The sequence below is a fragment of the Heteronotia binoei genome, chromosome 1, assembly GCF_032191835.1.
Source record: "Heteronotia binoei isolate CCM8104 ecotype False Entrance Well chromosome 1, APGP_CSIRO_Hbin_v1, whole genome shotgun sequence".
Taxonomy (NCBI): domain Eukaryota; kingdom Metazoa; phylum Chordata; class Lepidosauria; order Squamata; family Gekkonidae; genus Heteronotia; species Heteronotia binoei.
This window is the reverse complement of record NC_083223.1, coordinates 190,519,512-190,538,220: the sequence shown is the minus strand read 5'-3', so window position 1 is coordinate 190,538,220 and position 18,709 is coordinate 190,519,512. Positions and strand designations below refer to the sequence as shown.

At 41.8% G+C, this 18,709-nt stretch overlaps 1 protein-coding gene across 4 annotated transcripts in view; it reads right to left on the bottom strand.

The window, feature by feature from the left end:
- Positions 1 to 18,709, bottom strand: part of LCLAT1 (lysocardiolipin acyltransferase 1) — a 196,827-nt gene that overhangs the window by 101,359 nt on the left and 76,759 nt on the right. For all 4 annotated transcript variants that reach the window (XM_060245445.1, XM_060245454.1, XM_060245436.1 and 1 more), the window contains 2 exons: positions 13,600 to 13,798; positions 4,401 to 4,547 (listed from right to left, as the gene is read on the bottom strand). In XM_060245445.1, the coding sequence (XP_060101428.1) occupies positions 4,401 to 4,547; positions 13,600 to 13,798 (346 nt within the window). The remainder of the gene's footprint in view (positions 1 to 4,400; positions 4,548 to 13,599; positions 13,799 to 18,709) is intronic.

Here is an 18,709-nt window from a genome sequence, read left to right as displayed (position 1 = left end):
CTTTGTTGCTTTCATAAACATGACAGAAACGAATGTGTCCAACTACATAGCAACCTCAGAGTTCCAGCACTATTGCACATCTTGATTGATTCTGTGGCAACATGGGGCCTTGCTGGTTGATATAACCAACTGCAAGTATGCTAGGATAGAAGGCAAGAGAGAAATACTGTGGATCAAAACTATTCCCATATCACCATCAAAAACTCAGTATGTACACTTTACATTTTATTTCATGCCTGCTTGTCCTCAACTCCTCTTTATTGACATCACCAGCATGCTCCCAGTCAAGCAGGCTTCAACTTTGAATACTGTTAAGAGGAGGAAAGAATCAATCTGTTGCTGAGTCAATGCTGCTTCTTTCCTCAAAACATGCACTCTGACGTCACCAATTCCTTGGCTAAAATTCCAGTCTATACCCTAATCATCTTTCACCATGATTACTATTACTTTCTTCTTCCCATCCTTCCTTTACCATAAGAACATAAGTGAAGCCATGTTGGATCAGGCCAGTGGCCCATTCAGTCCAACAATCTGTCTCACAGTGGCAAAAAACTCCAAAACCACAGGCGCCATCAGGAGGTTCATCAGTGGGGCCAGGATACTAGAAGCCCTCCCACCGTGCCCGCCCCCCCAAGCACCAAGAATACAGAGCATCACTGCCCCAGACAGAGAGTTCCTGCAATACACTGTGGCTAATAGCCACTGATAAATCTCTGCTCCATATGTTTATCCAATCCCCTCTTGAAACTGTCTATGTTTGCAGCCGCCACCACCTCCTGTGGCAGTGAATTCTATGTGTTAATCACCCTTTGGGTGAAGAAGTACTTCCTTTTATCTGTTCTAACCTGACTGCTTAGCAATTTTATTGAATGTCCACGAGTTCTTGTATTGTGAGAAAGGGAGAAAAGTACTTCTTTCTCTGCCTTCTCTGTCCCATGCATAATCTTGTAAACCTCTATCACGTCACCCCGCAGTCGACGTTTCTCCAAGCTAAAGAGCCCGAAGCATTTCAACTTTTCTTTATAGGGAAAGTGTTCCAACCCTTTAATCATTCTAGTTGCCCTTTTCTGGACTTTTTCAAATGCTATAGTGTCTTTTGAGGTGCGGTGACCAAAATTGTATACAGTATTCCAAATGAGGCTGCACCATTGATTTATACAGGGGCATTATGATACTGGCTGATTTGTTTTCAGACCCCTTCCTAATAATTTCCAGCATAGTGTAGGCCTTTTTTATTTCAGTTGCACACTGTCTCAGCATTTTCAGTGAATTATCTACCATGACCCCAAGATCTCTCTCTTGGTTAGTCTCTGCCAGTTCAAACCCCATCAACATATATTTATAGTTAGGATTTTTGGCTCGAATGTGCATTACTTTGCAGTTGGTCACATTGAACCTCATTTTCCATGTTGACACCCTCTTGCCCAGCCTTGACAGATCCCCCATGACTCTCGAGCTTACTAAGGAGCCTTTTATGAGGAACTTAGCACCAAATTAATTTTGTCTGTTTTTAATTATTGAATGTGTAATTTTATAATATGTATTATTTTGAATTGTTTGTTGTGATTTTATACTGTGAGCCGCCCTGAGTGTGCTTCGGCAGAGAGGCGGGATTTAAATAAAATAAAATAAATAAATAAAAACTTTATCAAAAGCTTTCTGAAGTCAAGGTAAACAATCTATTGGGTCCCCTTTGTCCACATGTTTGTTCACCCTCTCAAAGAACTCTAACAAATTAGCGAGACAAGATCTTCCCTTACAGAACCCATGCTGAGTCTTCCTCAATAACTTTTGTTCACCAATGTGCCTACTAATTCTAAGTTTCGACCAACTTTCCCGGTATTTTCCCCCATTTTTAAAAACTTTATTGTCTTTACAGTATAGTTACATTGAGACATTAAACTAAAGCATATATGCCAATAGCAAACAATCTACCATTGTAACAACACAAAAATATATCAAATCACTGTAGACAGTGTTGGTTGGTTTTACATCATGCTCTACTGGATATGTAATTACTGGATACCATTGTTCCACAATTTTCTTTTCATACAGGGAAGATGAAACATTTGTAGTGGAATAAGCAAGTTTGCTGAGAATATAATAGTCCCAGATCTTATTCCTCCAGCTATGTAGGGATGGTATTACGGTATTTCTTAGCTATAGAAAGTAAAATCGAAGTAATTTCCCCTTTTCAACAATTCCTATTGCTAACCAATCCTAAAAGCAAACAACTTATCCCTTTCAAAGAAGGTTAAAAGCTAGGAAAATAATATTAACGTTTAACAGTGAGTTATTACGCTGCACAAATTTTGGAAAACTTATGAGGCAATCCAAAATAGAATAAATTAAAATATACCAAAGAAAACCTATATTTCTATTACTCTAAAACCTAAAAAAAGTGTCAAATCACTATAATGGTCCTTTATGACCTTTACTAGACTTACCACTGCAATCACTCAAACTATGGATCACAATCCCTCTCATGGGACCCTGCCCTCCCCTTCCCATTGGATGTATAACAAAAGAATAAGATGTATTCTCCACAATACAGTGAATCTTACTAAAACTCAAATATTAAGCCTCTTCAGTCTGTTGAGATTACAAATCCTCATTCTTCAGTCATTACTATTTGTCATGAATGCCCAAGATAATTTTCTCTTTGCTGACTTTCTTGTTGGGTCTGCAGATGGCTCAAATCCTAACGCTCATAACTAGTTTCAGTATATCTGAGTAAGTCCAATTCTGTTTACCATAATTTTGCCTGGAGTTACCCATTGGTATAGTACAGGGGTGGCCAAACTGTGGTTCAGGAGCCACATGTGGCTCTTTCACACATACTGTGTGGCTCTCGAAACCCCCACTGCCCCATCAGCTGGCTTAAAGAAGGCATTCCTCTCTTTAAATCACTCCTCCAAACCAAGCCAGCTAGTGACTTGGAGAATGCATTTAAAGTTAAAGTTGCTTTCTTTCTATCTCCCCCTCTCCATCTATTTTCCTTCCTTCCTTCCTCTGATATTCATGTCTTGTGGCTCTCAAACAACTGACATTTATTCTATATGGCTCTTTCATTAAGTTGAGGCAAGTGGGTATCCTCACCTTACTGTTTACATCATCTAACAGACCTCTCTGCTCTGACCAACTATTCGGATGGCTAGCTATCGGGGCCTATAGCTATGACATCTATGACATGATATTTATATCTTAAATCTACAAAATGCATTGTACCATCCATGCCGCATATTTTGATTGTTTGTTGTTTGATGGTTTTACTGTTTTATTGTTTGGTGTAGTGGTTAAGTGTGCGGACTCTTATCTGGGAGAACCGGGTTTGATTCCCCACTCCTCCACTTGCACCTGCTAGCATGGCCTTGGGTCAGCCATAGCTCTGGCAGAGGTTGTCCTTGAAAGGGCAGCTGCTCCACCCACCTCACAGCCACAACAGACACCTCTCCAGCCCCACCCACCTCACAGGGTGTCATGGGTGCTGGGGACCCTGCAGAGGAAGACGAGTCTGCCGAGGAAACTGTACCCCTGCCACCTGCACCAGTACCCCTGCCTCCTGCTGAAGAAGATCCCAGCCCCCCTGCCTCGCCCTCTCGGGTGGCTCGTGTGCGTGACCGCCTCCGTCAGGACCTCAGAGATCGGAGGAGGGCGGCACGCTCACAAGCAAGACGCTCCCTGAGTCCTGAGTTTTGAGAGGATTCTGGCCCTCCTAAGAGCAAGGATGCTTGAGTTGTAACAGGATCCTGGCTGCCTCCCAGAGCCAGCAATTAGCCCAAATGGGCAACAGCCAACAGAGGGCTATATAGCTGTGGGCTTTGGGAGGAGGCTTTGGGGAAGCAACTAGTCATCTCCCTGATGTTCTAAGCATCCACTCCAGCTTGACTTTGGTTCCTGACTCCCTGACTTTGGCTTTTGACTTCTGGACTCCCTGACCTCGGCTTCTGGACCTCGGACCTGCGATACTTGCACAGTGATTTGGATTTGGCACCTTGGACACTCCTGCTTGCTGGCTACAGACCTTGGACTGCCTCTGGACTTTGCCTGACCCGGCCCCAGCCGTGACACAGGGTGTCTGTTGTGGGGAAGGAAGGTAAAGGATTGTGAGCCGCTCTGAGACTCTTCGGAGTGGAGGGCGGGATATAAATCCAATATCATCATCTTCTTCTATCATGTTTGTGACCCGCCCTGAGCCCATTATGGGGAAGGGCGGACTATAAATCTACTAAAATAAAATAAAATAAATAAATGGTAAAGCAGCTGCAGTGATTTCCACTGATGGTGGGGGGAGATGCAGCTATGAGGGAAAAGGGATTCCTCCCTGTGATTATTGCAGGTTACCGCTTGTAAACTATATTTTACCATCTTGATAACAAGAGATAACTGAGTTAGTGTACCTGTGAGATCAGTTCCTTCAGGAAAGATGAGAAGCTGCAGAGGTTCATGAATGTCACAGAAATAATCCAGCATATTTTCAAAATGATTTTTGTCTTCTTCCCATTTCCTCTGAATGAAAATGAAGGCAGCAACCTGCATGGCCCAACCTAGAATAAGTTTGAACAAATTTAAACAGTACAATTCAATTTCCTTGCTTGTTCCCATTCATAATCCCTGGCTCCCAATAATAGTATTAAGAACATTCTTTAGGAAAGGATGCTTTGAACTGTATACATGCATATTAAAATGGATCTTATGAATCCATTCCACTAACAATATAGCCTTCCTCCATGGCAGGAAGCCTAGATCTGGTAGAAAAGTATTCCACTGGAGGATATCACCTTGCATGATAAGCAGGCTTAAATGTAAGCAGAAGAGATTCATAAATTTCAACTTACTATAAGGACAAAGTTGCCAGAACATAAAAAGTCTCTGTTTTTCATGACAAAAAGAAAACATTGCAATGGTGATTGCAGTTTTCCATCCCAGTACTAGGGTATTTAAGAATTTCTTCCTTGGGGCTAAATAAAGAGGACTGGCCAACAAATAATGTCACAAGTCTTCAGGATCTGGGCCTCCACATATGAAGAGGTGCAGCACAACTGATGTTTGGGTGTAGTAGCTTTCAAGCATAGCTGTTTGCATTGTCTGAAAGTGAATGGATGTAAAAGCTGAGTGTAATTTGAAAAAGGAAATCTTGGACAGATATTGTGCTCTAAGGTGGTTCAGTTTAATTGATTTAAACCAGGATGAAAATTTGATTTCATATAAGGTTGCCCTTTTTGTCTTAGCAGCAAAGAAACACTCAGCACACTCCAGTTAAGAATTTAACTAGTATTCAACAGAGGTTTATGGGAGTTTTTCCTTTTCGTAAAAAACAAATTTTAAAATGTAACTTTCACAGTGTCTTCACCTAGTTTTATGGTACTGTATTTTACTATATATTATTTTCTATAGCTTGTAATGGCCATTGGCCCTCTGCAATAAAACTGGACTGAACTGAATGCAGTTTTAAAGCCACATGTATGAACAGCTCTTAGCCAACAGATTACACTGCACACTTCTAATCTTCTGGCATTAGTGTATTTTTGGAGGGAATGATGCTTTTCAATGATGTAAGATAAAAGACAGAGTATGCATTTCAGTTTGTGAATGTATAATATCTGGGTTCCATCTGTCTTATAACCCCACACACATACATAAAAGCCAAAAAGACAGCTCGTTAGTTCTATTGGAAGTCTGACAAGAGATCGTTGGACAACGCATTCTTGATATGGGAGAGCCATTCACTTAATACAAAATCTTCTATGTGGAAGTTACTCTATGTGCAAAACTGCATTTTCATCACTCATATGCTTCACACATGTTGGCTGAATGTCTCATGTTAAGTAAAGTGACTCCATATCTGAAGGCAGAGAAAAACACCTGAGATCTAGTAGAGTGAACTGTTACTCAGAGAGGGCACAAGATGCCTGTTCTTGTAGCACTCACAAATGAAGAATGCATTGTGAGGCTGTCTGGGAGAAAACTTTACCTCTTTTGGTTGTAAAGGTCACAGAGATTTTCATCTTTTCTGAATTGACAAGTTTTGTGTAAAAAAAAAGAGGAAAAGGCACATTGGACATCTAGAGAATGCAAGACCTTTTCCTCCTTAACTTTTAGTGTTGATTCTGATGAAAGGAGACAGTCTTAGGTAGAAAGTGAAGACTGGGGTGAAGCACAACTTTCTACTTGTAGAACATGAGGCAAGGCAGGTCTGACATGAGTGCTTGAATCTTGCTTACTCTCCTGGCTTGTGATATGCATCATAATACAAGTTTTTCCATCTAAAAAGGTTTTCACATCCACAATCAGGAATAAAGTAGAACCCAACAGCCTTACTAAGAATTATTTGCCTACTTTACACATGTACATTTTTTTAAAAAAGAAACCATTTAATGAAAGCCCTTTAATCAGAGATCCTATTCTTTACCATTTGGCATCAGAAGTTTGGACTAGACAGTCTGATAGTCTTTGGTTTCTTCAGCATTTTAACCATTTGTTTTCACCAAATGCTAGACTATAGAAAAAAATCTTGCATTTATAAACAAAGTTAAACCCCCACAGAAATAACCAGTTACAACTAACCAAGTTGCTTATTTATTCTAGATTCATTTTGCTTCTCCTTCAGCAAAAATTTATAGCAAGGATGAAGTTTATGCTTTAGAAATATCTGGTATGGATCTCTAGGATATAAGCAATCTTGCAGGAGTGATAACAGCACGGAGAATACTTTTCAGAATGCACTTCCAAAGCTACCTCATTTTAAATACCGTATTTTTCAGACCATAAGACGCACTTCCCCCCCCCCCAAAAAAAGTGGGGGGGAAAGTGTGTGCATCTTATGGAGCGAAGGTACCTTCCGGGGGGGGGGGGGGCGCGATCCGCTGCCTCTGCCTCTGATCCAGCGCTTCCCCCGCGCCTCCCTGCCTGGCTCCATCTTCTTGCAGCAAGCACTGGGATCGCTCCACATGGCCCCACCGCAAACCCAGCGCTTCGCAAGCGCCGGCTGCGGAGGGGGCAGCATGCTTCCTCCTTGCCTGTGTGCCTGGCTCCACCTCTGATGCTTAAAGCAAGCGCTGGGATCGGAGGGTGGAGGGAGCGATCCCAGCGCGTGCTTTAAGCATCAGAGGTGGAGCCAGGCACACAGGCAATAATAACAATAATAATAATAATAATATAATAATAATAAATTTTTATTTATATCCCGCCCTCCCCGCCTAGGCAGGCTCAGGGCGGCTAACAACATTCAGATAAAACATTATACAATAAATACGGTGATTTTAAAACAGCATTAAAAGTTATACAGTAGTTATACATTTCTACAATTTGCAACTGCCCAACTCTTAGAGGAAAGCTAAAAGATCAGTGTTTGTCTCTGATCTCTCATTCATTGCATTTAATTTAGACCTCTGAAACCAGCTTAAACACAATCGCTCTCAATTTAGCCCACCTCCCAATGTTTCTGTAAAAAATGGAAGACACTCAAGGAGGAAGCATGCTGCCCCCTCCGCAGCCGGCACTCGTGAAACGCTGGGTTTGCAGTGGGGCCACGTGGAGCAATCCCAGCGCTTGCTGCAAGAAGATGAAGCCAGGCAGGGAGGCGTGGGAGAAGCGCCGGATCGAAGGCAGAGGTAGCGGATCGCCCCCCAGGAGGAAGGTGCGTCCTATCGTCCGGAGCGCCTTATGGTGCAAAAAATACGGTAATTCAAAAGTAAAAAGATCCAAGTTTTTGATAAAATTGCTGGAAGACATCATATGTCACTGTTCCAGGAAAGTATCACATGTCACTGTTCCTCTCTTGTAAGAGTCCACTGCCTACCAACCCATAAGATACTTAAACAAAACTTAGTGTGTATTATGGCCAAAGTACTTCATCAGCCCTATGGCCTCATCAACTATCTTTCATAACACAGGAAGAAGCCTCCATTTACAGAGTCTCATGGCCACTTTTTCAGTGACTTTGTGTGTGCATACAAGGGAGATACATCCTAGGCTTCAAGTCTAGTTTGACACTCAAAGATAGCCAAATACTATGAAGGCTTTACCACATTAAAAATCTTTCATGAGAAGCAGCATTTTGTGACATGCCCCTTCTAACAACTAAGGGAACCAAACCGCCTATGAGTCTGGGGAATGAGATTTGTTTTAAACTGTAAACCTTTCCCTCAGTTACGAGATGTTCTTAGGATAGCAAATGTAAAAGCTTTGTTGTCATGAGGAAAGTTTTGTGGTGAGTGAAAAGAACAAAGATCACTGAAGTAGGGGTTATATGTAAATTTTTAAAATGTATTTATTTACAAGTTGTTTTTAAAGAACAGACCAGCAATGCAGGTCTCCAGACAGTCAAAGGAGAAACTTAACTACGGCACATTAAATTAAGATGGGTAGCCACGTAAGTCTGTTTGTAGTAATAGAAAAGAGCAAGAGTCCAGTAGCATCTTAAAGACTAACAAAATTTGTGGCAGGGTATGAAGCTACTGGACTCTGGCCCTTTTCTACATTAAATTAGTTATGACTTCGGAGTATGGACTGACTTCTCTTTAATGTTTGCAGCTACAAACGGGCTTTCACTGACTAGCCAATAGTTTTAATTAGGGATGGGCATGAACCGAAAAACGAACCATAGTTCAAGCATGAACCAGGTCAGTTTGTGGTTTGTTTTGAACAGGCTCATGTAATTGCATTATTCCCAAACCCTAAAACAAACCACCTTTTTTCCATGGAGGTTTGGGTGGTTTGTTCTCCAGACAGCCTGGCGCCAATTCAATCAATTCCTAGAAATGCTGGGGGTGGACCTGTGGAGAGCCCTAGAAACATCCAAAGCAGTTGTCTATAGCTCGACCGGCAGCTCCAGAAGCCAACCATGGAGATCCCATTCTGCTTTATGAGAGCAGATTATATACCTGTATAATAATAATAATAATAATAATATTTTATTTGTATCCTGCCCTCCCCGCCTAGGCAGGCTCAGGGCAGCTAACAGCATGTCATAAACATACAATGATAAATATAAAATTTTAAATTTAACAAATATAAACTTTAGATTTAACATCATTTAAAAACCAGTCAATATAATTAAAATTTTATAACTTAATCTGACAGTGACGATGGCATTTTTGATGCTAGTTTCTGTCAGTTTGCACAATTTACATAATGACATAGGTCCTTAGACAGGACCGTGTTGGCGGATCCTTGATTAACAACCTTATTCAGCAGTCCGTATATGCTAGCTTGAAGAGGGTGTATAATACCACACCCTGACTCAGCTGCTTTCACTTTACAGCATGAAGAGAGGAGTTAGTTGTTGTGAGAGCAGAAGAACTGTTTGCTGCGTGGCTGATTTAGGGGAGGCTTTGAGGGACTCCTTTTTCCCCCACACAGTGGGACAATTTTTTAAACATCTCTCCTGAATGGGAAGATGTTCCTTGATGTGGCTTCAGGGACCAAACCTGAAGCTAGAGCTCAGCTTTCCTGAGGGCACCAGCTTTGTAGGGCTATAACTTGGCCATCCCAACTCCAATCTTTGCCAAACATAGAGGGCAGGTAGAAGAGAGCCTGCTGAAGACTCCCTCTGAGTTTGGTGTCTCTAACTTGCAAGAGAGGGCTGTCCTATAACCTCCCAAACCAAATGGACCACAAACCAGTTTGGGAAAATGGTGGCTTGTGTAAGTTTGTGGTTCATGCAATAAAACAAACCACAAATCACCATTTTTCAGGTTCATGCTCATCCCTAGTTTGAATCCTTTCTCACACTCAGGATTCTGCCTACAGCAGCCTTTCTCAGGAGTCAAACTAAGTGGTATGGGATCTCCTCATTACCAGAGACAGGTCTCACAATGGGGTACTCTGTCCTATCCCAGAGGAAGAGGTAAACCACTCTGCCACACTACCAGGCAGAGTGACCCTTCAAACTGTCTGCTACTTTGCCAAAGCAAACCCAAAACTATCTCTGCACTCTACCTGAAGCAGATCTGAACTCAGTTCTTCCTGTGCTTCCCCCCAACATTCCATCCTGCAGCAACATTCCCATAGGTTTAGGGATGAAATAAGTCAATGCTTGCTTCTCCCTTTAGGAGCAAGACAAACTCCTGTCCATCACACCTTCCAATGTGAACTGCATTGTATTATCAAAATATTTAGGGGAGGGACGGTGGCTCAGTGGTAGAGCATCTGCTTGGGAAGCAGAAGGTCCCAGGTTCAATCCCTGGCATCTCCAAAAAAGGGTCCAGGCAAAGAGATGTGAAAAAGCTCAGCTTGAGACCCTGGAGAGCCGCTGCCAGCCTGAGAAGACAATACTGACTTTGATGGACCAAAGGTCTGATTCAGTATAAGGCAGCTTCATATGTTCATATGTTCAACTGTTTCCATATTTAAATTGCCTATCTGGTCATGTAAAGTTATGGTGCATTATCCCTCTAGACATGCAATATAAGGCAAAGAAGGAAAAGCTGGGTAGCTCTGTATCACATACTTGCAAAAGCAATTCCTAACCAATGCCAAGTCTTTATAGGTTTTAGGATAGGTAAGAATGGACTCAAAGCATTCCATCAGCACAGTATTTCTACTTTACATATTTAAGTCTTTTCCCTTCCACCCTACTCTACCTTTTCAGATTTCAGTATTACTACTAACTAGGCATTTTCAAGCCACGACCTTTGCTGAAGAAATTAGGAACATCTCTCCAGAATAATTTTAGTGTAACCATTGAAGGGATTTTCACTAGAGTATAAAATTGATATTACCCATGAACCCTAACAGTGACAGGAATGTGAAAAAGCATCATCAACAATATTAATAAAATAAAATTTAAAGTCTTCCTTGCTTATGGCTGACAAGAAATAAAAAGAATGATTTAAAACAAATGATAAAATGGGCAATAAATATAAATAAGGAAATACAGATGGAGTCATAGAAATACTTATGGAAGAACTCTATGAAAATATCGACATGTTACAATATTAAAGAAAATTGTTTCAAAATGTTATACAGGTGGTATATGACACCTAAGAAACTGGCAAAAATGAACAATCAGGGGTCAGACAGATGTTGGAAATGCAAAAAACAAGAAGGATCTTTCTACCATATGTGGTGGACTTGTGAAAAGGCAAAACAATTTTGGCAAATGATTCAGCAAGAGATTTTGAAAATTTTGGGATATAATATCAAGAAGGCACAAGACATTTTTCTGTTGGAATTCTCTCTCTCGGCTTGGCTTCGCGAACGAAGATTTAAGAAGGGTGCAATAGTCCACGTTTGCTGCAGGCTCGCTGGTGGCTGACAAGACCAATGTGGGACAGGCAGGTCCGGCCACAGTGGCTGCAGGGAAAAGTCTGATTTAGGGTTGGTCCTGTAGCAGTGCGATTCTTCCTCAATCTCCTTTTGTCCTCAAGACCAGCTATGCGTGCGTTCTCAAAGGAAGAGACAGCCTGGTGGATGGTGTGCCTCCATGCTTTGCGATCTGAGGCTAGGTCAGACCACTGGTGATGGTTGATGTGACAGGTGCTAAGGGATTTCTTCAAGGAGTCCTTGTACCTCTTCTTTGGTGCCCCTCTATTTCGATGGCCGGTGGAGAGTTCGCCATACAGGGCAATCTTGGGAAGGCGGTGGTTTTCCATCCTAGAAATATGCCCTGCCCAGCGCAGCTGCGTCTCCAACAGCAGTGCCTCGATGCTGGTAACCTCTGCCCGCTTGAGGACTTCAGTGTTGGTCACAAAGTCACTCCAGTGGATGTTGAGGATGGTGCGAAGGCAGCGCTGATGAAAGCGCTCAAGGAGTCGCAGGTGATGACGGTATAAAACCCACGATTCGGAGCCATAGATGAGGGTTGTCATCACAACCGCTTTGTAAACATTGATCTTTGTGCCTTTTTTCAGATGCTTGTTGCTCCACACTCTTTTGTGCAGTCGGCCAAATGCACGGTTTGCCTTTGCCAGCCTGTTGTCAATCTCCTTGTCGATCTTGGCATCTGAGGAGATGATGCACCCCAGGTAGCTGAACTGCTGGACTGTCTTCAGAACTGATTCACCCACAGTGATGCAGGGAGGGTGATAATCTTCCTGGGGTGCAGGCTGGTGGAGAACTTCTGTCTTCTTCAGACTAACTTCTAGGCCGAATAGCTTGGCAGCCTCTGCAAAGCAGGACGTCATATGCTGCAGAGCTGATACCGAGTGGGAGACGAATTGGAAATTACAAATGGAAATATTTCCAAAAGAAGATAGAATGATAATTTGGTACATGCTTTCAGCTGCTCGGACATTATATGCGCAGATGTGGAAGCAAGACAAAATACCAGAAAAGTGGGAATGGACTTTAAAAGTTATGCATTGGAGTGAAATGGACAAGCTTACAAGAATCTTAAAAGAACATGATTTAGAGAAATTTAAAAATGAGTGGGGAAAATTTCAAAAATATGTTGAAAAAAAATGGAATGTTAAAGGATATTTGGCGATTTTTGACAATGATTAAATTCTAAAGGAACGTTAAATGGACTATAGCAAAAAAGTCAGACTATTGGAATATATTTTTTCTCGTTCTTTTGATAATGACTAAAGGACTACTCTGAAGATGGATTACAATTATAACCTATGGTTTTTTCTTTCCTTTTCTCTTTTTGCTTTATGATGTTTTCTCTTTTATGAAGATTCTTTAATAGATAACATTGATTACCTTTTTTTTTAAAGCAATTTAGTTAAAATACACTGCCGGGGGTTACCAAAAGTGGAGAAAATGTATATGTATTAATTTTTAATAACAAAAGATAAGTGTTATTACAATATATTACAGTTTAATAAATTGTTTTAAACCAAAGAATGATTTAAAACATGGAAGCAATAAAAATGCAAATACTCTCCAGAATTTCTTTACTATCATTACATCAGTTGATTGAGCAGTAAGTGAACTATGTCATACATTCCACAATTTAATTGGCAAAAAGTAATGAAGAGACATGATTATACTGCTGCCCCTACTATTCAAGTTCTGCTGAGATGGAAAGCTTAAAACAACATACACTAAAATGGGATAGAAATTAAGATTTCTATTTTATTTCCATAAGTATATAAATTAGTCTGTAGTTCAGAAAATCTCATTAAAAATTACCCCAGAAGAGTATGGCAAAACAAAATAATAGTAAAATAGCAAATAGGATGTTGGATCCTACCACTCTGCAAAGCATTCATCCATCTAGAGGAATTTCCCTTTTGGGACACCAACCTAATGTTTAAAGATTAAACAATACTATTTTCCCCTGAACACGACTCCACAGAACCTTAGGGGTATCTAAGAAGATACCCAGCTAATACGAAGTTGCGGTCATATATAGATTTTCCCAATATTCTCTTCTTTTTTGTCCCCTGGAAAAAATGCACCTATTCTATGGGACTTATATGGCCAAAAGCCATGAGGTGTTGTGGGAGCTACAGCAACAAGGAGAGAAATTTGGAAAAATGTGTCTTTACTGCTAGTGTTTGTCTGGATAAAATCTACAGACAGAAAACAAAGAATCATTAAAAACCATCACTGAAAAAAAGAAGAGCTAAAACAAAACATGGTAAAATAGCATATCAGGTAACAAACAATAAAAAAATGCTAAAATATTTTATTACGCTGATGCCTTACCAAATCCTGGAATGCCTTTGAGACTAGATTTGAGGCATATTTTTTCAAGTCTGAGGTAGCTGTATCTCAATAGGCAGTTCCACAAAAACATCCAATCCATTCGTGTTCGGTGATTCATGATAATAACACTTCTTTCTCCAGGAATGAATCCATCACCTGTTATAACCACCTTTGCCCGGAACACAATCTCCAACAAAGCCTAGGAAAAACAATTCAATTATTTGATTATATTATTGTTCAAGAGCAAGCTTATTTATTTAACGAACCGGGTTTTCTCTGAAAATTTGAATTGGAAACATTTCCAGTGTTTTAAATAATATGATCTGGTTTTATATATTTTTACTCATTTTTTACTCTCCAGCAGACATTTTTCCTCAACAGGCACGCATAATCCCTTATTTAGTAAACAGAACTAAAAATGTAACCAATGTGTTCAGTTTAAATATTTCAGCAGTTTCCCCAATAGCCTCAAAGTATCTGAATTGAAATATCTGATTACAGGGAAATTAAATTAACAATATATATTTAAATGTTATATTCAAACACATTTAAAGATCTATGTGGATTTTATTTAACTGAAATACTTGTAAAAATGTAAAGACATATATGTAAAGACAATAGCATACAGTTCCTAATGTTGATCAAAACAAAAATGCTACAAATTTCAACTAAACACACTATTTTTGGCTACCCAAACAGCTGACCCTCTGTACATTTTATACTGATGGAGTTCAGTTTTCTTTCTCTAGGTGGCACATTCATCTTCACTGTTACTATCTGCACTGCTTATAAGCCCCATTTCAGGTTGAGCAAAATCTGATTCAAAACCACTTCATTAGAAAGCATTAGAAAACGAACAGATCTGAGGCAAACACTTTTACCTTCCCTACCTCAAAAGAAGAACTGAGCAGGGCCAGTGCATGGGGGCAGGTGGAGTAGGCAGCTGACTAGGGCACTACCCCGCCTGGGGTGTGGCACTAGTCACCCCCTTACTCCCCTTGCCCAGTACACAGAGCAGTATGCTCTGTGATGTTTTAGTGGCACCCAGCTGCTTTCGAGTTGAAAGCGGCGGGGCGCTGCTAAAACACTGCACTCATCGGAGGCTTCCTTGGAAGCCTCCAAAAAGTGTAGTGTTTTAGCGGTGCCTGGCGCTTTAAGGCTGAAAGTGGCTGAGTGGCACCTTCCCCCCATGGAGGCACCGCATGGTCCTTTTCAACCCAAAAGCAACCAGGCACTGCTAAAACACCGCGCTCTTGGGAGGCTTCCAAAGAACCCTCCGAAGAGCGTGTCTGCAGGGGAGGAAGTGGCACTGCAGCAGCACTTTTGTGCACCGCCCGTCACTTTCTTGTCCCCCTCATGATGACATCACTTTTAAAAATAATACGGGAAGCTTGCAGGGGGGACACAGTGTAGGGGTCTGCCTCGAGTGGTAGAACCCCTAGCGCTGGCCCTGGAACTGAGGTACTGCTCTCTGTGATTCAGGAAAAGGAAACAAACAGTAATCTAGGTATTCCACCAGGCATTCAATGACTTCCACCCTACCATCAACCTAACAATGAACCAGTCTATGCAAGAAATAGTTAAGTTCAAGGTGATGATTATCTAATTTGATAGCATCATTGTGGTAAAGAAAGCACATGGTACTATCTGGACACACGATAAAGAAGCCCTGGATGCATTCCACCAAGCATTTAATGACTTTCCCCCTACCATCAACCTAACAATGAACCAGTCTATGCAAGAGAAACATTTTCTGGACACCACTATAAAATATACATGATGGATGCATAGACAGTCCTTTATACTGGAAACCTACTGACCAACAAACATACCTGCATGCCTCTAGCTACCATCCCAAACGATCCATTGTGTACAGCCAGACTCTACACTACAACTGCATTTGCTCCAATCCTACTGACAGGAATTCTTACCTGAGGGATCTACAACAGACCTTTTTGGAACTAAAGTACCCACCCAATGAAGTCAGGAAACATATTAACAAAGCCAGAATGATACCCAGAGAAAACCTGTTACAAGGCAGACCCAAAAGAGACAATAACAGAATACCACTAGTGGTCACACACAACTCTCAACTGAAAACAGTTCAACGTATCATCAACAACTTACAACCTCTATTGGACAGTGACAGCACTCTTTCAAAAGTACTTGGGGGGGGGGGGTTAAACCTTTTCTTGCACACAGACAGCCCCCTAATCTCAAACAACTTCTCATCCACAACAATACAACATCTCATCTGAGCATAAACACTGATACCAGAGCTTGCAATAAACCCAAGTGCCTACCTTGCTGCCACATACACCCTGACAACACTGTCATTGGACCTAACAACATTAACTACACCATCTCAGGCTCATTCACCTTCCAACATTATATATGCCATTAAATGCCAACAATGCCCTTCAGTTCTCTACACAGGGAAACAGGACAAACCCTACGCCAAAGGATAAATGGAAGCAAATCTGACATCAGGAATTACAGAACTGAGAAACCTGTGGGAGAACACTTTAACCTTCTTGAGCATTCAATGGGTGACCTCAAAGTAGTTGTTTTACTGCAAAGGAACTTCAAGAACAGAATGAAGAGAGAAATTGCTGAATTACAAATTATTATGAAACTTGGAACAAACACCTCCCCAGGACTGGTCAGGGATATTGTTTTTTTATCTCATTACATATGCTAAACCAACTCTCACTGAGTATAGCTATATATCCACAGTATTCCAATGTATTTCTCTTTAATAATAGTGTATCAGACATACTCAAATAAGGGACAGGTTAAAACGGATAAAAGGAAGTACTTCTTCACCCAAAGGGTGATTAACATGTGGAATTCACTGCCACAGGAGGCAGTGGCGGCCACAAGCATAGCCACCTTCAAGAGGGGGTTAGATAAAAATATGGAGCAGAGGTCCATCAGTGGCTATTAGCCACAGTGTATGTGTGTGTGTGTGTATAGAAGAAGATGATATTGGATTTATATCCCGCCCTCCACTCCGAAGAGTCTCAGAGCGGCTCACAATCTCCTTTACCTTCCTCCCCCACAACAGACACCCTGTGAGGTGGGTGAGGCTGGAGAGGGCTCTCACAGCAGCTGCCCTTTCAAGGACAACCTCTGCCAGAGCTATGGCTGACCCAAGGCCATGCTAGCAGGTGCAAGTGGAGGAGTGGGGAATCAAACCCGGTTCTCCCAGATAAGAGTCCACACACTTAACCACTACACCAAACTGGCTCTCCTTATATATATATATAATTTTTTTTGAGCCACTGTGTGACACAGAGTGTTGGACTGGATGGGCCATTGGCCTGATCTAACATGGCTTCTCTTATGTTCTTAAGGGATATTGGCTATTTATCTCATTACATATACTTAACCCATTTTCATTTTATGTATTTTTTTTCTACTGGCAAACTAGAATGTTGTTTATAATGTATAGAATGATGTTGAGAAGCAAATTAGGTGGACAAGGAAATACATGCCATTTTGTGATTTACCTCGAGCTGCAGAAACACCAATTGGCAGGCAACTTTTATTACCTTTTATGGCTATCCAGACCAAATGCCCTTCTAAATTCACACTGTTCCACCATGTGATCCCAGCCAGTTTGCCCTCTTAATCAACAAACTACATGTATTTCAGCCCACTGTACCTGATCCCCTCGTCTGAAGAAGTGTGCTTTTAGCACATGAAAGCTTACGTTCTGAATAAAACTTTGTTGGTCTTAAAGTTGCAACTAGACTCCTGCTTTGTTCAACTGCTTCAGACCAACACGGCTGCCCACTTAATCTATGTAGTTTCTATATAGTTTCAGTTTTGCTTCAGCTTGTTATTGGATGAAAACGAAGTCTGAGTGCAGTGGCACCTTTAAGACCAACAAAGTTTTATTCAAGGTGTTGTATTGTTGTGGATGAGAAGTTGTTGTATTGTTGTATTGTTGTGGATGAGAAGTTATTCAAGGTGTGCACTTCTTCAGTTACAATGAAATGGAAGTTACAACAACAACAACAACAACAAATTTTATTTGTATCCCGCCCTCCCCGCCGGAGCAGGCTCAGGGCGGCTAACAACATGGTTCAGAGTTAAATTATACAAGTGAATAAAACTACATTAAACATTATCAGCATTTAGTTAAAATCTGGTTAAGCTTTAAAATTAAACTAGTTAATTTTTAAAAGTGCTATGTTTACTTTTTCTGATGGCGGTTTCCTTCGCAATTTCCATTTTCATCAGGGAAGGCGAGTCTGAAGAGGAAGGTCTTGCAGGCCCTGCGGAACTGTTCTAGGTCCCGCAGGGCCCGCATTTCCTCTGGAAGTTGGTTCCATAGGCTCGGGGCTATAGAGGAGAAGGCCCGGTTACGGGTGCTTTGCAGCTTCACCTCTCTCGGTCCGGGGATAGTCAGCAGGTTTTTCCCGGCTGACCTCAGTGCTCTCTGGGGTTCATATGAGGAGAGATGGTCCCTAAGGTAGACAGGTCCTCGACCATATAGGGCTTTAAAGGTAATGACCAGCGCTTTGTAACGAACCCGGTATGTAACTGGCAGCCAGTGCAGTTCGCGCAGCCCAGGCTGTATGTGCTCCCATTTAGGGAGTCCCAGCAACAGTCTAGCCGCTGCGTTCTGCACCAGCTGCAGCTTCCGGGTTCGGCACAGAGGCAGCCCCATGTAGAGGGCATTACAGTAATCCAGTCTCGAGGTGACCGTTGCATGAAGCACCATTGCCAGATCTTGGCGCTCTAGGAAGGGAGCCAACTGCTTTGCCCGCCTTAGATGGAAAAAGGCTGACATGGCAGTGGCTGCAATCTGGGCCTCCATTGATAATGCAGGCTCCAGTAAAACTCCCAGGCTCTTAACTCGGTGCGCCGCTTTCAACGGCGCCCCGTCGAAGACCGGGAGAGGTATTTCCCCTCCCCGAGCGCCCCGACCCAGACAAAGGACTTCTGTCTTCGCTGGATTCAGTTTCAGCCCGCTCTTCCTCAACCAGGTTGCCAAATCCTGCAGGGCCCGGTCTAAATTCTCTGGGACGCAGTCAGGCCGGCCGTCCATTAGCAGATAGAGTTGGGTGTCATCTGCATATTGATGGCACCCAAGTCCATG